Source organism: Gymnogyps californianus, chromosome 10 (assembly GCF_018139145.2).
Source record: "Gymnogyps californianus isolate 813 chromosome 10, ASM1813914v2, whole genome shotgun sequence".
Lineage (NCBI taxonomy): Eukaryota > Metazoa > Chordata > Aves > Accipitriformes > Cathartidae > Gymnogyps > Gymnogyps californianus.
In genome coordinates, this window is record NC_059480.1 from 5397707 (window position 1) to 5421336 (window position 23630).

Here is a 23630-nt window from a genome sequence, read left to right on the forward strand (position 1 = left end):
TCCCTTTAGTAGTGGAACAGAAAGAGAGGAAAATGACCCTGTTCTTCCTTTTGGCCAATGATCAATCAATTGTTTGAAGACCTTTCCTCTACCCTAAAGAAAACAATGATCAGCCCATAAATCTCTTCTTTTCTTTCCTATTATACTAAGCTTACCACCTCCAAAAATAAGCACATTATCATACCTCAGGAATGAGATCAAAAGTAAATACCATCGTCACACTTCTAATGAGAATAACTTAAAACAATGTATATGGCTTACAATTACTAGAATGATCAGAAAAAGATGATGGGCTAATAGAACAAAACAAGTATTTACATAAAAGATAATTTATAATTTCAGTATGACCACCTTAATGAATTCAATGATAATTGCTGACTTTCTATCTTTAAAAAATTCAATTAACATCAAAACAAACAGGCTAACGTAGCAGTCAAATCCATGCTTCCTACCCTCTGCCAACACCCACAAAGAGGCATTTCTGGTCACGAACAATAACAACTGTTAACGGTTGTTGAACAGTAACAACAGTACGCCTTTTGGTTAGCACCGTATACCACAAGGACAACAGTTACTAGTGTGATGCATTTCTCTTGGGGTGGGCAAGAAACCACAGTATTTCCACTAATGGTGGAAAAGTTTCCCTTTTGCTGCCTCCACCCCCTGGGCAGCAATCCCAAGACCCCAGGGCTGACCAGCTCTTCCTAGATGCCTCATGCTCCCACCCCGCCTTGCTTTCCTGCCTGGCCTTGGGTGCCCACACCAGCCCTTGTACTCCCGTGCTCCCGTACCACCTTCCACCGGCCAGGCCAAAGCAGATCCCTCTGAGGCTTGACCCTCTCCTCACTTGTAGCCGTTACACCAGAGGATCCAAACCACTTTTCAGCTCCTGTGTGAAAACGAGTATCAGCTCGGGTTTCGCTAATCAGCTGCAACTAGAACTGGGCACTCAAGCCAAAGGACAGACTCTGTATTTTTTTTAAAAATAAGACTCTTCTTTTCAAACTATGTTTTTCTGTACATGAAATGTTTTGGCTCAGTTATAGATTGAAACAGTAGCTTTCTCCTCCCTCTCCCTCACTTGGCTCAAGTCACTACTGTTGCTCAATATGTGATTTTGATTTATTAAGACTAATTTCCCGCAATGAGCACAACAAAACACATACAATGGCCCATCTGGGCAAATAATTTCTGAAAATGCTTGCAAGACAAATAGCACAGCATACTCTGAGACATAACACATGAATAATAAACGGGCATTTTAGCATTATATATTTGCTAGCATATAATAAGATATGCTGGATTTACGTTGAGATTCAGATTTGTCTTATTTTAAAATGTTACATTTTGGTTTAGTTGAGCCACTATTTCACATGATTTCTGTTTCTATTGAAATCTTGATGCTGTTTTTAATACTAAAAAGTCATTTCTCAATTCTAATTAAAATTATTTAATTATATCTCAAGTCACTATATTTAACAAAACCAAACAGAAAACCTGCAGACCTCAGGCCAGCAAAAGTACACTGATTTCAGCCAGGGATGATATATACCTCAATTAGCAATAAATTACAGTGTTAACATATGGTCTCCATAAAACAATGCTCCAGTGATGTTTTTTCAGTAGGACTGGACTAGAAAGAGCTCTCCTGTTCTGAGTCATGGCCACACTTCTGGTTTTGACAGGAGCTTTAATGCCACAGCAGAACCAAGGTCAGAGCTTCCAAACTCCTTTTCTTTTTAAAACATAAGGGCAAATGAGAGAAGACGACCACTGCACACAGCCCAGTGACTAGGGCTGCCAGGCCTTGAACGAGGAGATCCCACATCTCCAGATGAACAGCCTAATGACTGAACTATTATCGGCTGGTCTGCTTTTCTATCTGCCCCTCAAGATACGCAGACAAAGGGAATCTGAGTAAGTTTTTCTTCCTTCACGGCCACATCTCTGAATTTTCCAGTAGGAGCCCAGCTGAGTTGCCTGCGGCCCTAAGCCTGTCTCTGGTCCTTCCCCTGCACGCCCCCTCCCCATGGATGCTCCCCCAGCAGCCTCACCTGGGATGCGCAAGTCAGAAATGAGGAAGGGGCACAAATTACTGGTCTCAAAGCAATAGCAGTTCACAGAGACCCAAGACCAGAATAGGATTTTGACAGACTTCAAATGCCCCAGCCCACTGTTTGAATATATTTCTTGTGAATTTTACTCCTTCTAATGGAAGCCCTGACAGATAAATGCTCCTAAGCAATCACCAACTACATCCTGTTTAATTGCCTGAGAACTACAGCCTTTATTGCGAGAAATATTTCCTAGTGAAGCATCCCCATTACTATGTAGTCTGCTATATACTACCATATCCTGATGCACTATTGTGTGATATACTGCTTTGCAAAGAGGGCTCTTTGTTGATTTTGATTTTTCTCAGTAACAAAAGAATCCCCCAATAGGCAGCGGATGCATCTTCTCAACTCTGATTGACAAGTCAATGTGAAAATATGTTACAAAAGCAAAAAGCTGTGGACCCAAAGATGACTTGCTAAGAACCATGTATGACAGAAATCTGCCAGGTTCTTTAAAGAAACAAGAGAGCTAAATTGCTGCTAGATTTTTGTTTCTTTTTCCCAGGCTGGCAGCATTTACGTATCTTTTCTTGCTTTAATCACAGATATGATGAAATCTGATTTTGCCAAAATTTTTATCCAGCGTACATTACGTATGTGTATATATTTCCTAAGAAATAGAAAACCATACAGAAGACCACACAGAGAAAGATTATGCTCAGTCTTTGAGTAAGCTGGATTGTTTCAAGCATTGGGATGGATTGTTTCATTGCATATGGATTATGAAAAAGATCATAACTTATCTCGGAGCTGAGCATGCAGCATCTATATCTGGAAGCAAAGAGATGTCTGATTCCTAGCAGGGGAGAAGAAAAACAGCCCATGAATCTAGTAAGAACAAACATTTGGGGAAAAAATAGGATGAGAAACAAACTTTGTATGACTGATGAAGTAATCTGAGATGATAGTTTATTTGACTATAGGGGTGAACAATTTTTATACAGCAGAACAGGAAATAAAAAAAAAAAACCAACAGTCCATTTGCTCTTTCCTGGCATTATAAGACTTTAAACATAATTGTTTCAGGTTTCATTAATTCTATCTTTATTTTCCCAAAGCATATGCATTTCTTGCTGCTATTTATTAATCAGCCAAAAACTACTGTATTAATTCAATTATCACTGCTGTTTACATTTGGAGATGAAGGTGGTGAGGGCTGTTATTGCCTTTATAGTGATGTGAATTCAAAAAGGACCAACACAGCTGCAGAAGTGTTGGCTTCAGTGAAAATCTCTCTTGTACCTGAACTGCAGACAAGCTGAGGCAAGATTAATCTTTAAGACTTCTATGACCCAGACCATTTAAAACCTGCACTGAAGAATCAACAGTCGCTGCTGTGTTATGGACCGCTTTCACCAGCTGAGTAGTGACGTGGGTCCTACGTTACTTGTAAAAGATAAAATCAGTCCTGAGGTCAGTTGGGTGGCATCCTCAACAGGGTATGATGGTGTGCCCTTGGCTGTGCAGAGAACACAGCCCTTCACCTGCTATATTTCTGTATAGGATTACTGTCATAGAAGTACCTGTATAACAGAGTTTGCATGCAATGAATCCTGAAAGCGTACTATGTGTGCACAGATTATCAGTACACTGTACACACTACACAACTAGGGTTGGGGCCCAATCCCTTCAGCGTGTCTTTTTCTATTAATCTGTGCATCTGCATTAAATTCAATGCCTCAAATTACAGATAGTCTGCATGGTTAGCCACCGAAGAGAGAATTAGTATCTCTGGGATTTCCAGATGTCTTGCTTCACACTTCCAAAAGGGACACGGAGCACCTGAAATCCTGAAGAAATGTCCAAAGTCTCCAAATGCTTTGGATAGGAAAAAAGAGGACCTGTTTTGGAAATCCAGACATACGGCAGTTCTAGGAAAGGCACTCTGTTTTGTAAGAGACACAAGTCTCTGCAGGTTTTGGGAGGTATGTGAGGGGTAAGCAATACTACTTCTAAGCCTGTTGGGGCTGTTTAAATCCCGAGTATTAGAAGTAATATAGCAACAGTCTTTCTAAGATGACTACCTTTCTATGTTTTCATTGGATGAAATGAAGAACAGAATATTTTGAGTCTTAGTCCAAGTCAGCTACAACTTTGGATGAAAATCAAACCAACTTGTCTCCACTTAAATCTCATAAAAAACTCTATAATGTAATACATTTTATAGATGTCTAAAAAAAATACACTTTTAAATTAAGTAGTAGTTAAATGATTTATTGTATTATTCTCTATTGTCTAACCCAATTAAATTCACATTCGAGATTAAATTATGGCTAGCTCATATTATTGATAAGAAACATCTCAGTGCTGTTGCTTCGAACTTTGCTATGATGGCATCCCTTGTATACAAATCTAAAAGTAAGTCAGGTTACATGCATTTCTTAGTTCAGTGGGCAGATCCATGAGACTTTGGTGGGGGCCGGTGGGGGGGAAAAGTGGGTCCAGATTCAGCAGGATTTGCTTTGACATTACTCTCATTTTAAGCACTAGGATATTGCACTGTCTTCTTAAATTACAGCCATGCCCTAAGCATTCGTCTCTGACTGACAACAGCAAAACACACTGATTCTCAAAATCTGTCAAGATTAGATTTAGGCTGACAAAAGACAAATAAGTTAAACTTGTATAATACTTATTATATTATAATCCTTTGAGAATGCCCATGTGACCCTGCTAGTAAAGTTATAGTCAAAGCTTTTTCACTTTTCCCTAACATTCTCATTGCTTTTCAATGCAACTGATCCCTTTATGATTTTTAACCTTGGCCTCAGAACTGCTTGTGTGTGAACTGTGAAAAGCATCATGCTGAAGAAAAACATTAAAACATATTTAAGTGCAATTATGTGGCAAGAAGTACTACTCAAAAAAGGCGCAACGGGGAATTTTATGTTTATTATCAGTTGCAGTTCACATCTGCTCTATTCACAAAAATAAGGGAGGAAAAGATGTTATTTCTAACTGCTAGTTTTTCAAAATCAACCTGGGACTTCACTTGATCTGTTTTTGCATTACTAAAAGTAAAAGTTACTGTAAATTGTAACTTGGTAATTCTATTGGTATGTGAATCAGCAGCTACAATAAACCCTTAAAATACCTTATCTGCTGGGGATGCAAATAACAGTAATTGTTGAATAATATTCTCTAAATTTCATTTTACTTTTGGCTTTGCAAAGTGGTTATAAAATAGCCTGCTATTTGCATAATCGTTTTTTAAAAAAACAACAACTATGTGGTGAGGATTTAAGTCCCAGATGAAAAAAAAAATGAGGAACTGCTATAATCTCCAACGAACTGGCATTTCAGCCTAAATGACAGGCAGAAATGGAAGACGACTTGCATACAGATTATCCGTAATGTGCTGGAGTTGTGATGCACCAACTAGAACAATAATACATTGACAAGAGTTTTGTTCGTGTCCATGGGATTTAGGATCAATGAAGTTATTAATCTCTTTACAGTTGTGGATAAGTCATAATTAGGAGCTAACAAAGAAATGGCTGCTGTACACCAAAGACTGTCAGGTTTGGATTTAAATGAATGAATACTTTGCGACTTCTGCATGGCCGGTGACAAGCCACTCTTGCTCACAGCCAAGAGTGACAAGCCACTCTTGCTCAGTTGCCAGAGGCCCACGCTATCTCAGGCCCCACTGACCCTGCAGCACCACGCTGCTGCGTCCACAGCCCAGGTTTGCAAGCGTGGGGGAAGGAGGCTGCAGCAGTAGTCACAGAGTGATGAGGAAGAGCTGGGGTCCAGCAGTGGAAGACAGGAGGTGGAAGAGGATCTATCGAAGACAGTAGTGATTAGATTTCCTCCAGAAGTCATTAAGAATTGCTGAGCTAAGGTATATCTTTTAAAAAAAACGAATCCTGTTGATTTGAACGTAGCTGGAGTTGACAGTACTCCACAACCTCAGCAAACCAATCTAGCAGCAGATTATTCTGATTTTCAAAAACACGCACCTTTGCACAACAGAATGAGAAAGAGAAAGCAAGCCAACAGGTCCAGGCTCTCCAAGGGATAGATGCAGAATAGCTGGAGCTTGTTTTGTTAAGACAGAAATGTTATTTCTTTTAAAAATCGCAGCACATCTTTCTCTTATCCAAGAATATGCTATCTTCTGGGTAGTTTAGCAATACTACTTAAGTGGTAGAAGATTATTGGGCCTAGACACATCAAATCACCTATGATGCGCATTCTGTGCATTGTTTTGTTCTCCGCTCTCCAGGCTTCCTGCCTCTCTAGGATTGCTTCTGTATATGCAATATGCAACTATTGCTTACAATGGTATTGCAAATGTCAAACACTTAAGAAGATACAAAGATAACACCTTATTTTATCAGTGTTTAAACTCCACCTTACATATTGCCTCCAAAAAAAAAAAATTTTGATGAAAAAAATCAATTTGCCCATAAAATGAGTAATTGGATTCTGTATAACTCTTCCTCTATACAGTCTACACACACTATTGATGACGCTTTAAACTCCTGATTTAATCGGCTTTTCAGTGTCAGTTTTTATTTGTATATTAATATTGCAACCAAAATGAAAATTCAAGAAGCAGAAAACAGCTACACATGTTTGATGTTGTATGTGAAAGCCTTAGATATTTAGCAACTTCTTTGATGCTTTGATCTCTGAAGAAATCTTACTAAAATTATGATCAAAGGAATTTATATTATTCCAAGTACTTAAGAACGAACCATCTTAGGGCAATAATCAGTATTCTGTTTAATCCTTCACCCTTGGAATCCATTATTGCTAAGCACCTCAATCTGATGGGAGTTACATTTACTTAAGGATAATATTCTCCTAAAACAGAATTAGAAGTAACAGAAAGCAACACTTCCAACTTACAGAAAGAGCTAAGAATTGGATTTTATTCTTCTGGCTAAAAAGTGTTCTTTGAAGTTGTTTTTCAAACGTACATAACTTAAGAAAATTGGTGTGCAGCTTATTATGAGACCATTCAGACTTTTATTTTTCTATAGCAGACAAAGAAATAGAATTTCCAATACACAGCTACTTTTAATTTAATCTATTTCTAACTATTTCCTATTGTCAGTGTTTATAGAAGACTATTACACAGATGGATATATCTAATATTTATAAAGTAAATTAACACTCTACTTTATAATATGCAAAGGCAGATAAATAATGAATTATCCTTTTCATCAATCTGACCACATAATGTCTATTTCACTGTAATATTAAGTACCGCATCAGACTGGTGGTTGTAATCCCCCATGGCAAGTTAAATCAAACAGTGTGATACAAAGAATCCCTAAACTGCAGCCTACAGAACAGTAGAAGAACATTACAGCCAAGCAAGATTTAACAAAAACACTAATTACTGGTTAGATTATGGATTTACCACCAGTGGTTGATGAGAGGTAAAGGAGGGTTGTACTTTTGCAGGAGCAAATAAGAGATCAAACCATGACTCCCGGTCACAGCCACAGTCTTAATAACCTCCCACATCCTGACTAAGCAATTCCTCCTCCCGTTTTACCTGTGCAGATTATTTTTCTTCCTGCACACCCCACCTGCAAAGGTGGACTTTAATCTTACAGCAGTTTTCTACTAACTATTTATATCCCCATGCTCCATCACTCTTTAATGGTGAAAGATTACGAGTAGACTAATGTGCAAACACATCTGACTCTGAACACACTGTTGTAAGCATTCTTCCAAGTTGACAAGAAAACATGCCCACTTTAAATGAAAATCAATCTCTGTTAAATCTGTTAGCTCCAGCTCATTTGGACTGGCACTACTTCAAGAGCTCACAAAGAGGTGTGCTGAAGCAGTAGTATCAGAGAATCATGCATTCAGCTTTGAAAGACGGCAGCTGCAGAAGGACTGCAAGTGCATCTGAGGGAACCCAAACAGATGATAGAGGCAGACACAGGTTAATCATGCCTCTGACAAACTCATTGGTAGGTTATCTTTCCTTTGGGGCTGAGGGGCTTGAGAACAAGGCCTGCCAAGGAAATGTTTTCAAAGGTGCGATGTTAATTCATCCTGGAGCACCTTCTGTCCTGACTTCAGCATTCCGTACAGTTGAGTTATCACACCCTTACAGACCTATTTTGTCTTTTGATCTGTTTATATCTACACCACTGAAAAACAGGAAGCTGCACAAACAAGGAGATATTCCTCCAATACCAGAATATCATAGGACTCCTACAGGCGCTCACGCAGCCTGACTCTAGTCACAAGCTTCACGTGAACTGTGGGGCTCAGGAGTTCCTCCACGTTCCTGGGACTGCATACTGTAGGACAGTTAATCAACAGCTATGGAACAACAGCCAGGAATTAGAGCAACTTCCAGGGAAATAATTTTGCCTCAGAGTTCATAAATCAGCTGGCACAACAGAATCTTCAGTTGCCTTTAGTACCAGACCCACTCCATGGCTATTTATTTCAGGCCGGTGATCCTGGCAAGTGTAACATGAGAAGCAGTACCGCCTAGTGATTTTAGCTTCAGCTCTGCTATCAAACCCAGTGATAAAATGCTTTTATTTCTAAAAATTACTTACTTGATTAAAGTGCTGAAGTTTATCAATTAAATTACTGACGACTGGGTCCAATCCTCTGACTTTCAGTTCTGGATTATTAATTTGTGCCTTCAGTCCATTGGAAACAACTCTGCTGGTGTAACTAAAAAAGAGAAAAAAAACCAAAACATCAGTGACTGGAACCATATCCATCAGAATCAAAAATCATATTAAAGGGGACTTACAAAAAGCAAATATTTTGTAAACGGGAATAGAAATTTGTGATAAATATTTATGTTTTTAAATGCAGCGAACCAGAATAAAAATCACAGTTTCTTGCAGTATCATTCATCACTTCAAACTATTCAAGTCATGAACCAACAACAATTTCATAAACTACATAGAGGTTCCTTTCATTCATATTTTAATATTTGAACCTTTATAACTGACATTCTCAATTTCTTCTATGCAGCAATCAAAGCTGATAGCTTCTAAAAAAATCATTCGTTCATAATTACAGAAACCCAGGGAATTTAAGACAGAAACTAAACATCATGAGATTGAAGTAAAATCCAATGAAATGGCAGTCTAATTTTGAAAAGATTCTTAATCAAAGTGTGAGATTGGACTTCTCTTGCTCAACTAGCAGTTTCTCACCAAACTGTCTAGAGACACCGTAAAGCAGCACCTGCTGTTCTAACCAGTGCTCCTCACCATGCCTGATCTGCATTACGAACTCACTAGCCAGGGTCCACGTACAGGAATTCTCTCTAACCAAGTCTTGCTTTATTTGAGGAATAGCAGCTGTTCTCACATGGCAATGACCTGTCTCTTATCAGCAATCTTCTCTCACCGACTGTTGACTAAACAGTTTCTGCCAGTCTTTTCTGGAATACACCAAAGTGTATTCTCAAAACCTAATTGGCTTGGGGCTCCACTCGCATACTCTCATGGGGAAAATTCCAGGATTGTGCACATTTGGTCTCTACTTCTGAACATGTCTTTACCACAGTTGAGGAGGTGAATTCATCAGCACGTGTATGCTGAATCCAGTGCTTCCTGGAAGCATCCAAAGTACTGCATATTGGCCCCAGCATTGATCTATTCATGCATGATTTAAGTTCAACCCATCCACAAGACTGCAAATCCCAGAGAGATACAGAGCAACCTTTTTTAGCAAGTCATGCTTTTGAGGGTTGTATGTAACCATTCTCATTAGTTCGGCACTTATTTGTCCCAAAGTGGATCATGGATGTTTACATGACCAGTTATGAACTGGACTTGAGATTGTTCCTAAACCAAACTCTCCTAGACTCACACACATGCCTGGGAGGATCTCATTAAGACGCCATGTTGGCATCTTTGTAAGTCAGGCAGTAATCAGCTGTGCTCCTTTGGACTGAAATGTCAAGAGAAACATCCTGCTACATCTTTCACTTTGATCGTACCTACATACTTCGATATCCCAGATGTTCTCCTATCAGTGAATTCTTCACTGTAAACCAATTTGTGCTGAAGCTGAGGACAGCACTTCAAAGTAGAAAAAAGTGCCCAAATTCTACTGTAGAAAGAAAATAGAATGTGGCATTGGGAGACCTAGCTCTCCAAATATAGTTGTCCTATCTTAGTTTCATTTAGGATGAACAAAAGATTTTATGCAAACTGCTGGCAAAGCATACTATAGTATACTACTATAAAAGGTGTGGCTTAAAATGAGAAAGAACTGAGAATGGTCCACCTTTTTGGTAAACTCAATAAATCTCAATTCTCAGGAAAAAAAGAAAATCAAATGGTTTAGAACAAAGAATTGAGAAAAATAATGTTTTTCACTAGTAGCCAGGTAGTATTTAGAGGACAAACATTACGGAAAACCTTTTTCATTGAGTTTGTATTTTTTTGTTCAGTGAGCCTTTTAAAGGTAATGTTCTAATTTTTCTTGATGCATAACTCATACAAGTATAAACTAATCTAGAAGTATAAACTTCACGATACAATGGCGTGTGCAAAACGATGCTCAGGTTCTGATCTTACAAGCAGACTCAGACAGCCAGACCGATGTCCCCAGGAAGAACGCAGCTAAAGTAGTATTTTGAAGTCAAGACTGGTATAGATCATATCAATCCATATCGATTCATTTGGACAATGTAGGAGCACTGCTGCACCTTACTTGCCTTTAGCTTTACCTTTATTCACAAATCATACTATTTGCTGAATGCTCATCATTGTTCACCGTGTGAAAACATATGGTTACCCACTGTAGATGTACAGGGACACTTGACACAGCTTTTTGAGATCATCTAGTTGCAATACAGGAGAAATTTAATTTAATGGGTCAGCTCATGGCCTCCACCAGTCTGTTCAGTGATTCTCTGTGTGCATTGCTTTGTCTGGTCAGAAACTCATCAACAGCAACAAAAAGCAAGGGTTTTCCTTTTCATTGCTCTTGACTGCTCTCCATTCAACCCCTGGTTAGAGCTATCAGAATTTCTCTAGAGGCTTATGTCATTATAATCCAGGATAAAGAACGCAAAATTGCTTCCCCTCTGGGTTGGTTGGGGTTTTTTTGGCAAATGATATTGGTTTTTTTTCCCTGTGAATCGCAAGCCGCCATTAAATGCCTCTAAGTGCTATTACAAACGTACAGCACTGCATAGAGTTTGCATAAAAATGACCAATTCAGGGACATCAGCAGCAGCAGCAGCATTAACGCCGGAGTCCTCAAAGGGACCCAAAATGTGGAAAGTCAATCTCAGTCAACTCATTGCTGTTGCTAAATCTTTTACATACATTGTTATCAGGAAAACAGGACCATTTGGTATGAATGAATTCACAGTCCACCGAGACAAAGGGGATACTCACATCCTTAAAGTTCCATCCACGTTTAAGGACTCACTCTTTAAAGCTCTAGAGATATGCATAAATTACACACAGATATTCCTGTAGCCCAGATTGCTTGTAATTAGATTCATAATGTGGATTACCTAAATTTCAGATGTCAGAGAAAGCATGCATGAGTTGTGTGAATCCTGCATCATTTCCTTATCTCCTTGGTCTAGTAGAGCTTCCGTATGGCAGTCACTAACAACTACATCTAACTGCTAATGCGAGGCTCCAGCACATAAGAGTTGGCCCAGCTGTGGTATGGAATGTGACCTGCACAACTGGAAATGCCCAGAAAACCAACTACAGACCTTTGACAGTGGTGAAATAGATGTGATCTGCCAAATGAACGGTGTAAAAAGCTGATGCAAAGAGAGGCAAAAGACTTATTTGCAGAGCATAACAAAACCATCTCTTGGGTTTCCCCATAATAACCCATAAGCTCTGCTTGTCCTGTGTGTTCTTACCGAGAGATCACTTCCATAACAAACCCGAGCCCAGAAAGACTCAGACGAACTAACAAATGGTGAGTTCAGAGAAGGCAGGCTAGACCTCTCGAGGAGAAGGAGACAGGGCAGAGAACTGAAGGAGAACTGCACAGCCAGCAAGAAGGGAGAAATTCCTCCTGTCCTTCACAGCCAAGAACTAAAGACTGTACTAGAAAAAGACGTTATGTTCATCTGACTCAAACTACTACCCTGTAAACTGTGAATCCTTCTACTAGCTCTTTATCATGCTAAAATGCTTTGAAATAAACACTATACATTTCCTGAAAGATAATCTGATTACTTCACTTCTTTGCACTATCTAAAACATTTTTTTTGTTGACATCAGATCCTGTATTACTGGAAATGTACATTAAGTAAGATCAGAAATTGGCTTGCTTTATTTAATAACCTGCAATTTAACTGAAATATTGTAGTACAGAATTGTTAACTCTAGTTACAGCTCTAGTACTTTATTCATACTAAATCCAGAAATGTCAGCAGGAATGGCCAGGAAAGCTGTATTAAAATATTGTCACTGGAGCAATCCTGAAAGTAACTGTTACGTTGGAGCCCAAGGAATAGCACGTGCAGACAGAATTTTCATCCAGACCTCAAGCCTCATGCCAATGTTACTCCACTGACCGTTTGGGCAAAGCTATGATACTTTAAAAAACAAACAAAAACAAATCATGAAAACCAACCTGCCAAAACCCAGTTTTACAGTATTTCAGAAGAACAGCATCAATTATTTTAGATCTTAGCTAACACAGCTCATCACAGGTTTAAAAAAAGGTAAAGTGAAATGCTGTTTACACATGGGATTGCATTTCAACTGAAGGCACACATTTTTATTTTCTATATAAATATAGATAGATTAAGATATTTGAGTCTAAATACTTATTTTAAAATAAAGCCAGATGCTATTCTGAAATGTGTTCTTTTTAACTCCTAATATGAAAAGGGATCACGGTAGAGGATTCCCTCAAAGACAAATAGGCCTTTTTAGATAGTTCAATACTTTAAAAACAACATACAAAATAGAAATAACTTCAAATTCCAGGCAAACAACTGCAGGAGCTGCCTTAGGGACGGATCTAACTAGCAGTGATATTTAGCCACAAAAGCCCAAGAAACAGGGCGCTGTTTTCACACCACTTCCTCCCCTCCTCCCTGCAGGAGACCCTACCAGTCAGGATACAAGTATCAGATAAAGCTCTTGTAGGCAGCTCTTCCAAGTATTATTGATCAAGCTCCAGCTGGGAGACTATTTCCATTACTCCATATTCCTCGAGGTGCTATTACGCCGAGTTGTAGCACTAGCAGCCACTAAGCACCCAGTGCTTTGATCCGCTGGCTAATGGCCTGTCCTTTTCCTGAATAAGTCAGCTCCAGTGCATGTACTCACCAGAGGGATTAGAGAGCAAGACACCACCCCGCACTTCATATGCTTTGTAACATGCACTGAGCATTTCAGAATTATCTATATGGGAAATTCAGGATACCCAGAACCTGAACTTCATCTGAATTAAATTCTCCCAATTTTAGTTCTCTTTTTCTCCACTTGAGTAATTGGCCCAACATAGCTGCATAAGAGACATCAAAATTCTTATTTAATTGTAGAAGAAACGGGACATCTAACATCACAAGGCAAATCTGAAAACCTGATCCTCACATTCAGTTCAGAGGAATCCATGAACTGCCATAAACATCTCCATGGGACAGAAATTGCTTTTGATGAAATAATTTGTCATACAAATTTGAGAGTTGCCATATACATAAAATAAGAATAAAATGCACTGGGTACAAAAGATATATTTGCTGAGATGTTTCTAACTTGTTAACTACATTTTTAAAAAATATAATTACACACTACACATCATCAAGGCAACAATTTTGAAACAGAAATATTTTTTGTAATCTACCATGCATTTTTTCATCATTTTTGTTGGTACTGGTTGAATAATTCCACTACAACAGGGGCTAAAACAGCAATACCTTTCTGAGACATACTGGCAAGCTCAAACTCTGTGACTGAGACTCTACTGGTTCTAAAAGTCATATTTAACCATTTATTTCTTTGGCATTATAGAAAAGTGACTGTCCAATTTTCTGTGCAAATGTATACAGTATTCTGTAAGAAAAACAATCACTCTCCCCCCAGCAGAAAAACACATTAAAAAACTGCAGACTGGACCACCTAAAAAAATATGTTTTCTCAGCCTTCTACAAATCAACAGTTGTCCAGCAGCCTGCCAAAGTCAGAGAAGTCTAAAGTAAGCAAGCCACTAATTTTATAACCAACAAAATCATAAAACCATTGAGACAAAGCTTGACTTTACAACATCATTTCACATCCAGCTCTGCTTTTTTCATCTTTGTGCATAACATCTTAAACAGGAAACAATCCTAGAGATATATGTTGCCTGTAAAACCACCCAGAAGTAGATAGCACTATGCAAATAATAACTACAATGAATTAAAATTACGTCTTTTTAGGCCCATATGTTTGAAAGTCAGTCACTGACCACAGGCTCTCATTTGCTAAAAAAATTCTGAAGTAGCCTGTTTATTTCAGCAATATACTCAACGCACTGTCAGAGCAGACACCACCCACCACAACTAAATGACTCAGAGGTTAAAGGGTTAGAGGGGAAGAAGGAAAGGAAGAGCTTTGAATGTGTCATTTAGTAAGAAGCAATGAGAAATACGGATAAGCTATTTAACTGGCCTTGAGATCCACTGAACAATTAATTCAGTTACATTAGGCATGGTTCACCAGATGGTGTGTTTTGTCTTATATTTATTCATAATTTGACCCTTGGGCTGGAATGGTTTGCCTGAAATTCAATTATGTGAATCCACTGCTGATCTACACCAGCCTGTTGTGTCTCCAAATTAGTAATTTTTGGACATTTCCCTTGTAGTTTTTAGACACAGCCCTTGGCGCATGCGACACTCTGACCTACAGGGCTCTGCAAGAAATTATTTTCTCCCAATTCAAGGAACACAGAAGTGTGCACTGACCAGTAAGAGCAGTGACAAAAAACCTGTATGGTTGCAGAATTTGAAATAATTCATCAAGATTATCAGCTTTGATCTGATTAACCCTTCTGCCCACTTCTTTGCAAAATGGAAAGAACAAGTAGAATATATGGCAATTGTATATCCCTTGAGAATTAAACATCATTCTCCAGGAGGAAGAGCCAGCCAGCACAGGATTCTCCTTTGACTCAGCTGTCCCTAAGCTGCTCCACATGATGAGACTAGCAGTGGGCGAGTCCCCCTCCCCTCCTTCCGATCCTTATCATTAAAACTGACCAACAGACAGATTGTGCTTCATCTCCGAGTGACTCCCACAACAGCGCTACTCAGAGAAATGTCTCGTATCATACTTTTTATCGTTTCTGTAACAGCTTAGCAAACCTGGATTATAGTCATTGAGCATCTTGGCTGAGAGGTCTCAAAGAAAGGAATGATCAATCCATGATCAGTACTGTTCCCTAGGAAATAAATGCTCTTTCACTAAGCTGCCACGATAAACAGTTTATTTTTTAAAAAAAGAATAAAAGTAAGAAATATATCTTGATAAGTTTACTGTCAGATAATCAGCAGCCACGAGGGAAAAAACTGCCAAAGTTTGCAGATTCTGGTTTTGTTTTATAATTCAGTTTCTTTTCATCTACCCAACTTGAATATTCAGCGTGTAAGTGCTTTGTAGAATTAAATCTTGGATGATTTCATGACTGCAGCATTTATTCAGTTGACCTGATCCATTAGGTCATTCTGCAATTAGCTCCATTAACTTAAATGGATATATTCCTTGTTTATAGGAAAGGTTTCAGTCAGGCCTCCACTCATAGCAGAACTGCAGTAAGAGCAGCTGAATTCCACCAAGCAGCTGACAAAGGTGTCCTCTAACAAGTAACATCCTGCAAACGACACTGTGCAAGGGCACATGTTGGGAAATCTTGAAAGCTCCAGGTATTTTCAAGCCCTTGCATGCAGGACTGCAGGCTTTTGTGTGATTGTTGAAAGTCAAATCTTATAACTTCTTGGGTAACCTGAAAACCAGTGGGGCATTTTGTTTCTTTTTAAGGAAAAAAACATGTAATTTATGCCAGTGTACAGCAGGAGCAATTCTACTGAAGTCAGTGGAGTCATACTAGGGTAAAATCTGGATACATCACATGAAAATCAGACCCTTTGTGCACAAAGAAAAAAATTTTTGTGTTCTAAATGATCAGCTGAGCACAACTGGAAAAATATCCTCCAACAGAAAGATTTATCTTTTTAAAAATACCTACGTAAAGAGTTCATTTTGAAGTGATTAAATAACTGCCAACAGACTACAAGAAAGCTCAAGTCTATCACATAATGAGTTTAGCTACCCTGAAGATTTTGTGAAGCAGAACTGACACAATGTGAATACCGTCTCTGCCAGAACTATTCTAATGGCCTTCAGTGGAAGTTTCACAAATAATCTTGTGTATTAGTAATTATGGGAAATGATGAGACAAATACAGTGTGCTAATGAGCTAATGGGATAATTAAAAAAAAAAAAAATCACAAAGCCAAATAGCATTTATAATGGTCTTTCTCCCCTTCTATAGGGCTAAAAAAAGACCTCCTGCAGTCTAGATTATAAAGACAATTTTAAGACTGCAGGTACAAAAACAAGTTACCAGAAGGCTTCAAGTGACTGGATGATGCCACCCTATGAACACACTGAAAATCACAGTGAAAAGCAGCTCAGCGAAGGAGTGTACATGTAAGGGATCTTACCATCAAAAAAGATATGTTCATCAGTTTTTCCAGAATCATGCTGAAAATGTACTGACTCAAGCTTCACAGAATACTTGTAAAATGCTTGAAAAGTGTTGTAAAATAGTTATTACAGATTGTAGGTGAAACAGCCTACATTCTTTTCCTAGGTATATGAAAAGTTAATACTACCTTCAAGGCACGCTGAAAGCACCAAAGAAATTTGTGGAAGTTAATTAGACAGTCTTTATTATGTGGAGGGAAGGAAAAGTACTTGCCTGGAATAACATCAGATAGGAAAGCTCTTTAGTTTAAAGTAGAATAAACTCTACAGGACACACAAATGATACCTCTATACCCATCAAAGTGAATATAATGCGCAATGAAAATGATACAAACCCAAAAGCTGATAACCTAACTAGGAACTGGCAGCATAAAGACCGTTCCCCATTAAATGAATTTGAGAAACAGAACAGAAAATAGAACAATAAACAAACAGTATATACTTATCAAAGTAATATCTGTGGCCGTTCCTAGTGGAAAAAGTAAAGCTAATCTGAAACACCTTTTTCTCAGTAACTCCTAGACCAGGGGAGAACATTCTTCAAGTACAAACAGGAGAACAGAGCCGAGCTAAATCCTGATGGAGAATCTGATTCTGCACCTCTCGGAGACTGGCAGCTTGCACCCTGTTCTGGGGGCTCTGGAAAACAAATGGAAACATATGACTGCCTAACTTGAACCTGTGAGATGGAAGACACTAGTGGAAAACAGGACTGACTCAGCAGAAGAGAAAATACAATCTCAAGAGAGGAAAGGACTTGAACTCTTAGAAGGAAAAATAAAAGCAGACTAGCAATAAACTTCACAGCAGTGGAGAGAGAATGAATATCAAGCAAGGGCTCACAATATTTGGTTGATAGGACTCTTGGCAGGCCAAGGTGGCAAAGATCCAATTCCCTTTCTGGAAACCCTGGTTGCTGATACTTAAAAATTAGGCTTGACAGATGACCACAGGTATACAAAAGGATATTCTGTGATCCTAGCATAGAAATTTTTATGAAGCAAAATGAGGAATGTCCTAATTTGCACAGTGTCAGATGTATGTCACAGGGAGAAGACCTTGCCCGTGCCTCATTCAAAGCAAAGCAAAACAAAACATAACAAAAATACATTAATGCTAAGAGGCCAAAATTCCAGCTTTCCTCAGAAGTCAGTTTCTCCAAATATGCTTAGATACACATGGGAGATTAATGAACAGCTGACAATAACGAATACACTAACTGCAGCTCTATGTGAGATCAACTCAGGGACTGAACTCTGCCCTCAAACAGTCTTGGCTTAAGCCCTCTGGCTTCAGCACCCCCTGCCATTCTCATTGCAGCCTACAGCTCCTACCGAGACAGCCCTGGGTGCGTACCGCATGTGTCTGTTACTTCCACAATCAAAATTACTGTTGAGCCTAACAGTGCATCATGACTGTTGTTGAATATCACTGCTCCTGCAGCAATTTCAAGTTTCTTGTCTCCATTTTTAATGCTTTCCACAACTGTGATCCCCATGCTTATCTCCACGTTACTTCATCTACCCCGTGATTATGCCAACACAAACCCAGCTTTACTTATTTCATTCTAAAACCCTATTCTTCTCTCCCATGCCAGTCTGAAGTACCTTCTCACGCTACTCTTTAAGGTGACTCACTACCTACCTTCAACTCCTCCCTCAATGCCTACACATATTGCAATGTTGACAAAGCCATCAACTACTGCCAAAGCTGGTGCTCTGTAATGGAAAGATGCACTTAGCTGTTACTTGCCGGACACAGGGAGTAGATCAGATATAGCATTCCTTCCCACCTCATGCGAAGGAAGCATTTGGGTAGTCCAGGCTCAAGTATAAGGCAGATGAGATTTGCACTTTCTGAACCCCTGTCACTTCCCCTGGCTATTTTGGCTCCTTAGGGATGTCTCTGACCATTATGTATTCTAAACATGCACTAACGCACACACATTCGATTTCATTCCCTTATACAGTTTTTCCAATATATTTGTGCAGAGCTATTCAAGGCAATTCTTATCTGCTCCAGTGCCTTCACTTCTGCTCAGGTCTTAATATCTTATAGCAGGTGTTTGGTCCTTTAGCCACAGATGGAAGAGTTATTGACCCTTTCTGGGCTGCAGGAGTGCAAGGTACAGAGTTCCAATCTATTCCTATTTCCAGGTTAAAAACTTTATCAGTAAGATGGTGATGCTAAATTTTATATAAGTAAAAAGTAAATAGGAAACCTTAATGCTGTATAGAAAGAGATCAGACACTAAGACTTCCAAATCTCCTGACTCAGAGTTCTTAAACTCCTTCCCTTTTGCTTAATCTTTTCCACCAGCAAGACAGCTGAATTCATCATACCAAAGCACCGAAGTTTTATTCCTTATAGAGGAAGCAGTATTTTATTGCAGAAGCTATGAGCTACCTGTTCAGCTTACCAGCAGATTTATAGATTTCATCCAACTCCTTCCTTTTGCAACTGCCTAACTGGCATAGATCAGGACAATCAACATTTATTGTTCCCCTAACAGTAAACCACCAACAGCCAAAATGCACTCAGCATATTCTGCTGCCACTGGTTGATAGCTATGGGCACTGGATCAGGCTTACCTTAATTACCGTTATCCTGTAGGCACCCTTATTGCTAGAATTCCTCGCAGATACACCAAAGCCTCTGCCATACTAGTACCACAGGGATATGTTTTGAACACGGACTTTTTCAGTGCCAGCTTCATGGTTTGGAAAGAGTTTAGGCAGGTAGCAGTTTTAATTTGTTGCTAGCTTATATCTAACTGTTTGATGCAGTAGTTCGGTATCTAGCAAAAATCATCGTTTTTATCACTCTTGAAAACACTGCAGAAAATGCTGGTATTAGTAGAGGGCACGTATGTTCTAGTTATGGAGATTAAAATGTCTTAGGACTTGTCCAAGAGAAGTGTTTACCCAGGTCAAGGCTGAAGAGCTCAAGAGTAATGTGGGAAACTGAGCGGCCTCAATTCATGTTTTTGTCATTAAATACAAAGCATTGTTTTCCTTGCTTGAGTGTGTGGTACTTCTCACAAAAATAACTGCACCAGAAGAGAGGTCAAACGTAGAAAGATTTTCCTGTCATCACAAATTTGAAAAAGAGAATATTTATACAAAAATCAATTTACTTGACCTATACTGTTCAATTCTTCTGCTAATACTGTTGAAGATTTATGTCTGATTAAAACTGTTCCCTTTCACAATTAGCTTCTCTCCCACTTGATTTTGCAATAAGGTCACAATCCTGAGTTCATGATTTTATACTTTGTTGCCACAGATACGAACAGCAACACAAATTCAACACAAGTTCACTGCAGGATTAACTACATCAACGACGAAATTGTCAGGGGAAAAAACATTTAAGCACAAATACATACGCCACAAAATATTGTGCAGAAGAAAACCTAAGAAGAAAAATAAGGACAGGGAATCCTTTTTCCCCTGCTGTAAATGTCCTCCTCTTGAAAATCCAAGTGTCACAGAGGCTTCTGTCCTGAAGAAACCCAGTTCAATGATGTGAAGCACGATCTTATTTTTGATAGTCACTTCTAAGCTGGATGATAGTAAGTGGGAAGAGTAACCACTTCTGACATACTTGCAAGTTAATGGCATGTTTCCTCAAGAGTTTTGATTTCTGTTGCACAGATTCCCTTCTCTTACACCCCTGCAAGAGCTCTAACACCTTTGTGTTAGATACAGTAAAAATACTCGCTATAAAATCCCCAAGTAAATGAACACAAAGCAGATCATGAGACTCACTAAAACCAGGTAAACTCAAATGACCTTCCTATCACACATATACATGCAGTACACTCACAAACATGCATTTTTTACTTTTTAGCTAGAAGGTGTAGACACCTGAAAGCAGAAAAATAAACAGACTGAATAATGTAACAGAAAGAAATAAGCCTAACAGGGCATTATGCTGAGTGCAACAGAGAAAGCAACTGAAACATACTCAAACAAGTAATTGATGTTGCAGTGATTGCAGGGACTCCCACGCAGCCCTCACCTACATGAAGCCCAAGTTGACCTGACTTTTTTTCGCATGTAAGTATCATCACAAACAATCTGTTTAGTAATAACATGCTACTATTCTCAGTTTATGTTTAGGGGATGAAGTTAGGGTGCCTTAAGCAAAGATCCTAAAAGGACCCTGTCCCATCCAGTTCCCATTGATCATCTGGGCCTAAACAACTTCGGCTCATATTTAGAAGATGCTAATGAGCAAGGAATCAAATGCTGATCTCCCACAATCACCCACCCACTGCATCGTTCTTGATCCTCCCTGGCTTATAACAACAGGAATAAATAGGTGTCTCTTCCACCCTCCTGGATAAAGGCACACTGATCCAATCAGTCTGTCACTAATTACATTGCTGGAATAATTGCCTCCAGGTGCAAAGGCTCACTTGGACTTTCTTCTCAGTCCTCTTGGCACCTTGGAAGGAGCAAGATGCAGTCTCCATTATTGCACTCCCAGCACAAGGCCAAGGAGACACTTCAACATAGTCAGGACATACCCACGAGCTAGGCTGGCATAGCTAATGCAAGATGAATCCTCACTCGTCCACTGGAGGACTCAGCAAGCTGCCTTTTAATGAATGCTCCCCAGAAAACATGCACGAGCACTTCACTGCACAGCCTAAGCACTTCTCATGGTAAGGCAAAGAGGTCAGGACCTATGAAGGGGCATATTGTTTTTTCTATGGATGTAAGGTGCAACACAAAGTACTTCAGAACTTGAGTGTGACCACCCTCGGTGAAAAAAGGAGCTGATAGTTTCAAGTGGTTGCCATGGGCCAAGCAGACGGAGAGCTCTTTCCTCAAGTTCAACAGCTGCCCTGAACTGCGTATTTTTTCAAGTCTTCCCTGAGATGCAGAGAGCTTTTGCACACCACACACGCTGGAGCTGACACCACTCAGCATGGGAAATATGTACCTGCCTGTGCTCAGCCATAAGGAAAGGCCTACATATACCAGGAAAAAAAAAACCAAGAGGACTGACTCTGTTTTCCTGCTAAAATCAGAAAAAAAAAAAAAAAAGACAGGAAGTCTCTTTTTTTTTTCTTTTTCTTTTTTAAGATGTGTACAATATGAAAGAACACAGAGAACCACAGTCAATTTGAACACAAGACAAAAGGAATGAGAGAATAGCAGGCAGTTTGTCGTGGCACAACTATCAGCTACAAAGCACCACTTGTTATCTATGTGCTAAAAATATTATGATGATTGATGGCAAGGACGAAGGAAAAAACAAATAATAGATGGAAGAATAAATGATGTAACGATGTTAAAAAATAAAAAGAAAGCATGTGACATTTCAACATTTACAATATGATCTGAATAGGCTTCAGTTGTCTATAGCGTCATTCATCTTTGAGGTATCCTGAAGAAGTTTACAATGGGGCGGGTTGGGCTGGTACTACTGTGACTCTGATGGCAAATGGAACAGGCATTAATCACTATAAACAGCACACAAACAAATATTAGAGCTAGTTTTCAGTATGTGAAAAAACTTTGCAAGTCTATACAGCTAACACTGTCGGATACTTAATTTCTCTTGAATAAGATTGCAAGGACAGCACAAGGACACTGGTGATGGACAATTGTTCATTCTGAGGCCATGGGCTCAACATCTGAGTGTTTGCAGTGCTCACTGGTTGTTCAGCAGCCCATGCGAACATTTCCTTGTGGACAGCTGCAAGCAAAGTCAGAATGCGTTCTTGCTTGGGAAGTTTCAGGCAGGCTGACCGTCGGCGCGGTTGGCACCTTTTAGCAGGGAAAAAGAGAATTTCTGCCTCCTTCAGGGCAGAGTGCCTTTAATTATGGTGTAGGCTTAAAGGGACAGGGCTGAGCAGAAGGAGATGATGGAGATGGTATTGGGTTGCCATAGTACCGGTGAGTTTGACCCATGGGAAGGTGTCCCGTTTGAACACTACCTCCTGACTCCCAGGCAAGGTGGCCCTAGCCCAGCCCCTAGCTCCTGCAGAGGGAGAATGAACAGCAGCAGGGACAGTCGTCTCTGACACTTCCTTTCCTGATCAGCTGGCAGAGACAGACTTGTATGATGACTCTTCACGATGAATACCATGAAGGTAAAGGACACGCATGAACCCAGGGGCTTTTGCAGTCTGTCTGTACCTCCTGCCACGTGCCCTGCTCTGGATCCAGCACGAAGAAGGGACAGAGTCCCACACCGCTCCCTGAACAGGCACAGACTGAGTCCTCTCTTTCCTGTAACAAGTCAAAAAACAATCTTACCACTCCTGATCACATTTGCAGCAGCACAGCACAGGCAAAGGGATATATATCTTTCCTTGAGCTTTTTCTCAGGACCACTGCAGCTTCCTAGGTCAAGCACAGCATCAGGAACCAAAAGGCAGCCAGCAGGGCACAGGAGCCGTAGGCTTCCAGAAGCAAGCAGGCGGCTGCGTTCCTCGCCGCCGCTGCAGTGCCCGGGGCCATACAACTACGCACATTGCCCCACAGCAGCCGGAGAGCGGATCCTCCCGGGCAGGCTGGCCCGAGAGGCTGCTGCTTCTTCCCGAGAGCAGCACACAAGCAACAGCCGGGTGTGTTTGTGCAGTGCGGCTGTGCATCAGCAGATGGCAGGCCCGGATCAGTCACCCCTACCACGCAATGCCTCCAGCCTAACCGCGGAGGGACCACGTCCTCTGTCTCCCTTTCCCACTCTCTACTATGCTCTTAGTTAATGAGATAAAGCTAATGTAATAGGGTCAGACTTAAACCCTTCCAAGCTTTTTAATAGACTGCAAGAACCTTTGGATCGCACACAGACAATTTAAGGC

The 23630-nt window shown here is 39.8% G+C and overlaps 1 protein-coding gene across 10 annotated transcripts in view; it reads right to left on the minus strand.

Annotated features, from left to right (window-relative positions):
• Positions 1 to 23630, minus strand: part of LOC127019914 (glypican-5-like) — a 445164-nt gene that overhangs the window by 145670 nt on the left and 275864 nt on the right. For 8 of the 10 annotated variants that reach the window (XM_050902227.1, XM_050902222.1, XM_050902221.1 and 5 more), the window contains one exon: positions 8660 to 8780. In XM_050902227.1, coding sequence (XP_050758184.1) covers positions 8660 to 8780 — 121 coding nt within the window. Of the gene's footprint in view, positions 1 to 7090; positions 8558 to 8659; positions 8781 to 23630 lie in introns of those variants that run through there. The other 2 variants (XM_050902228.1, XM_050902230.1) reach the window with 2 other exon arrangements.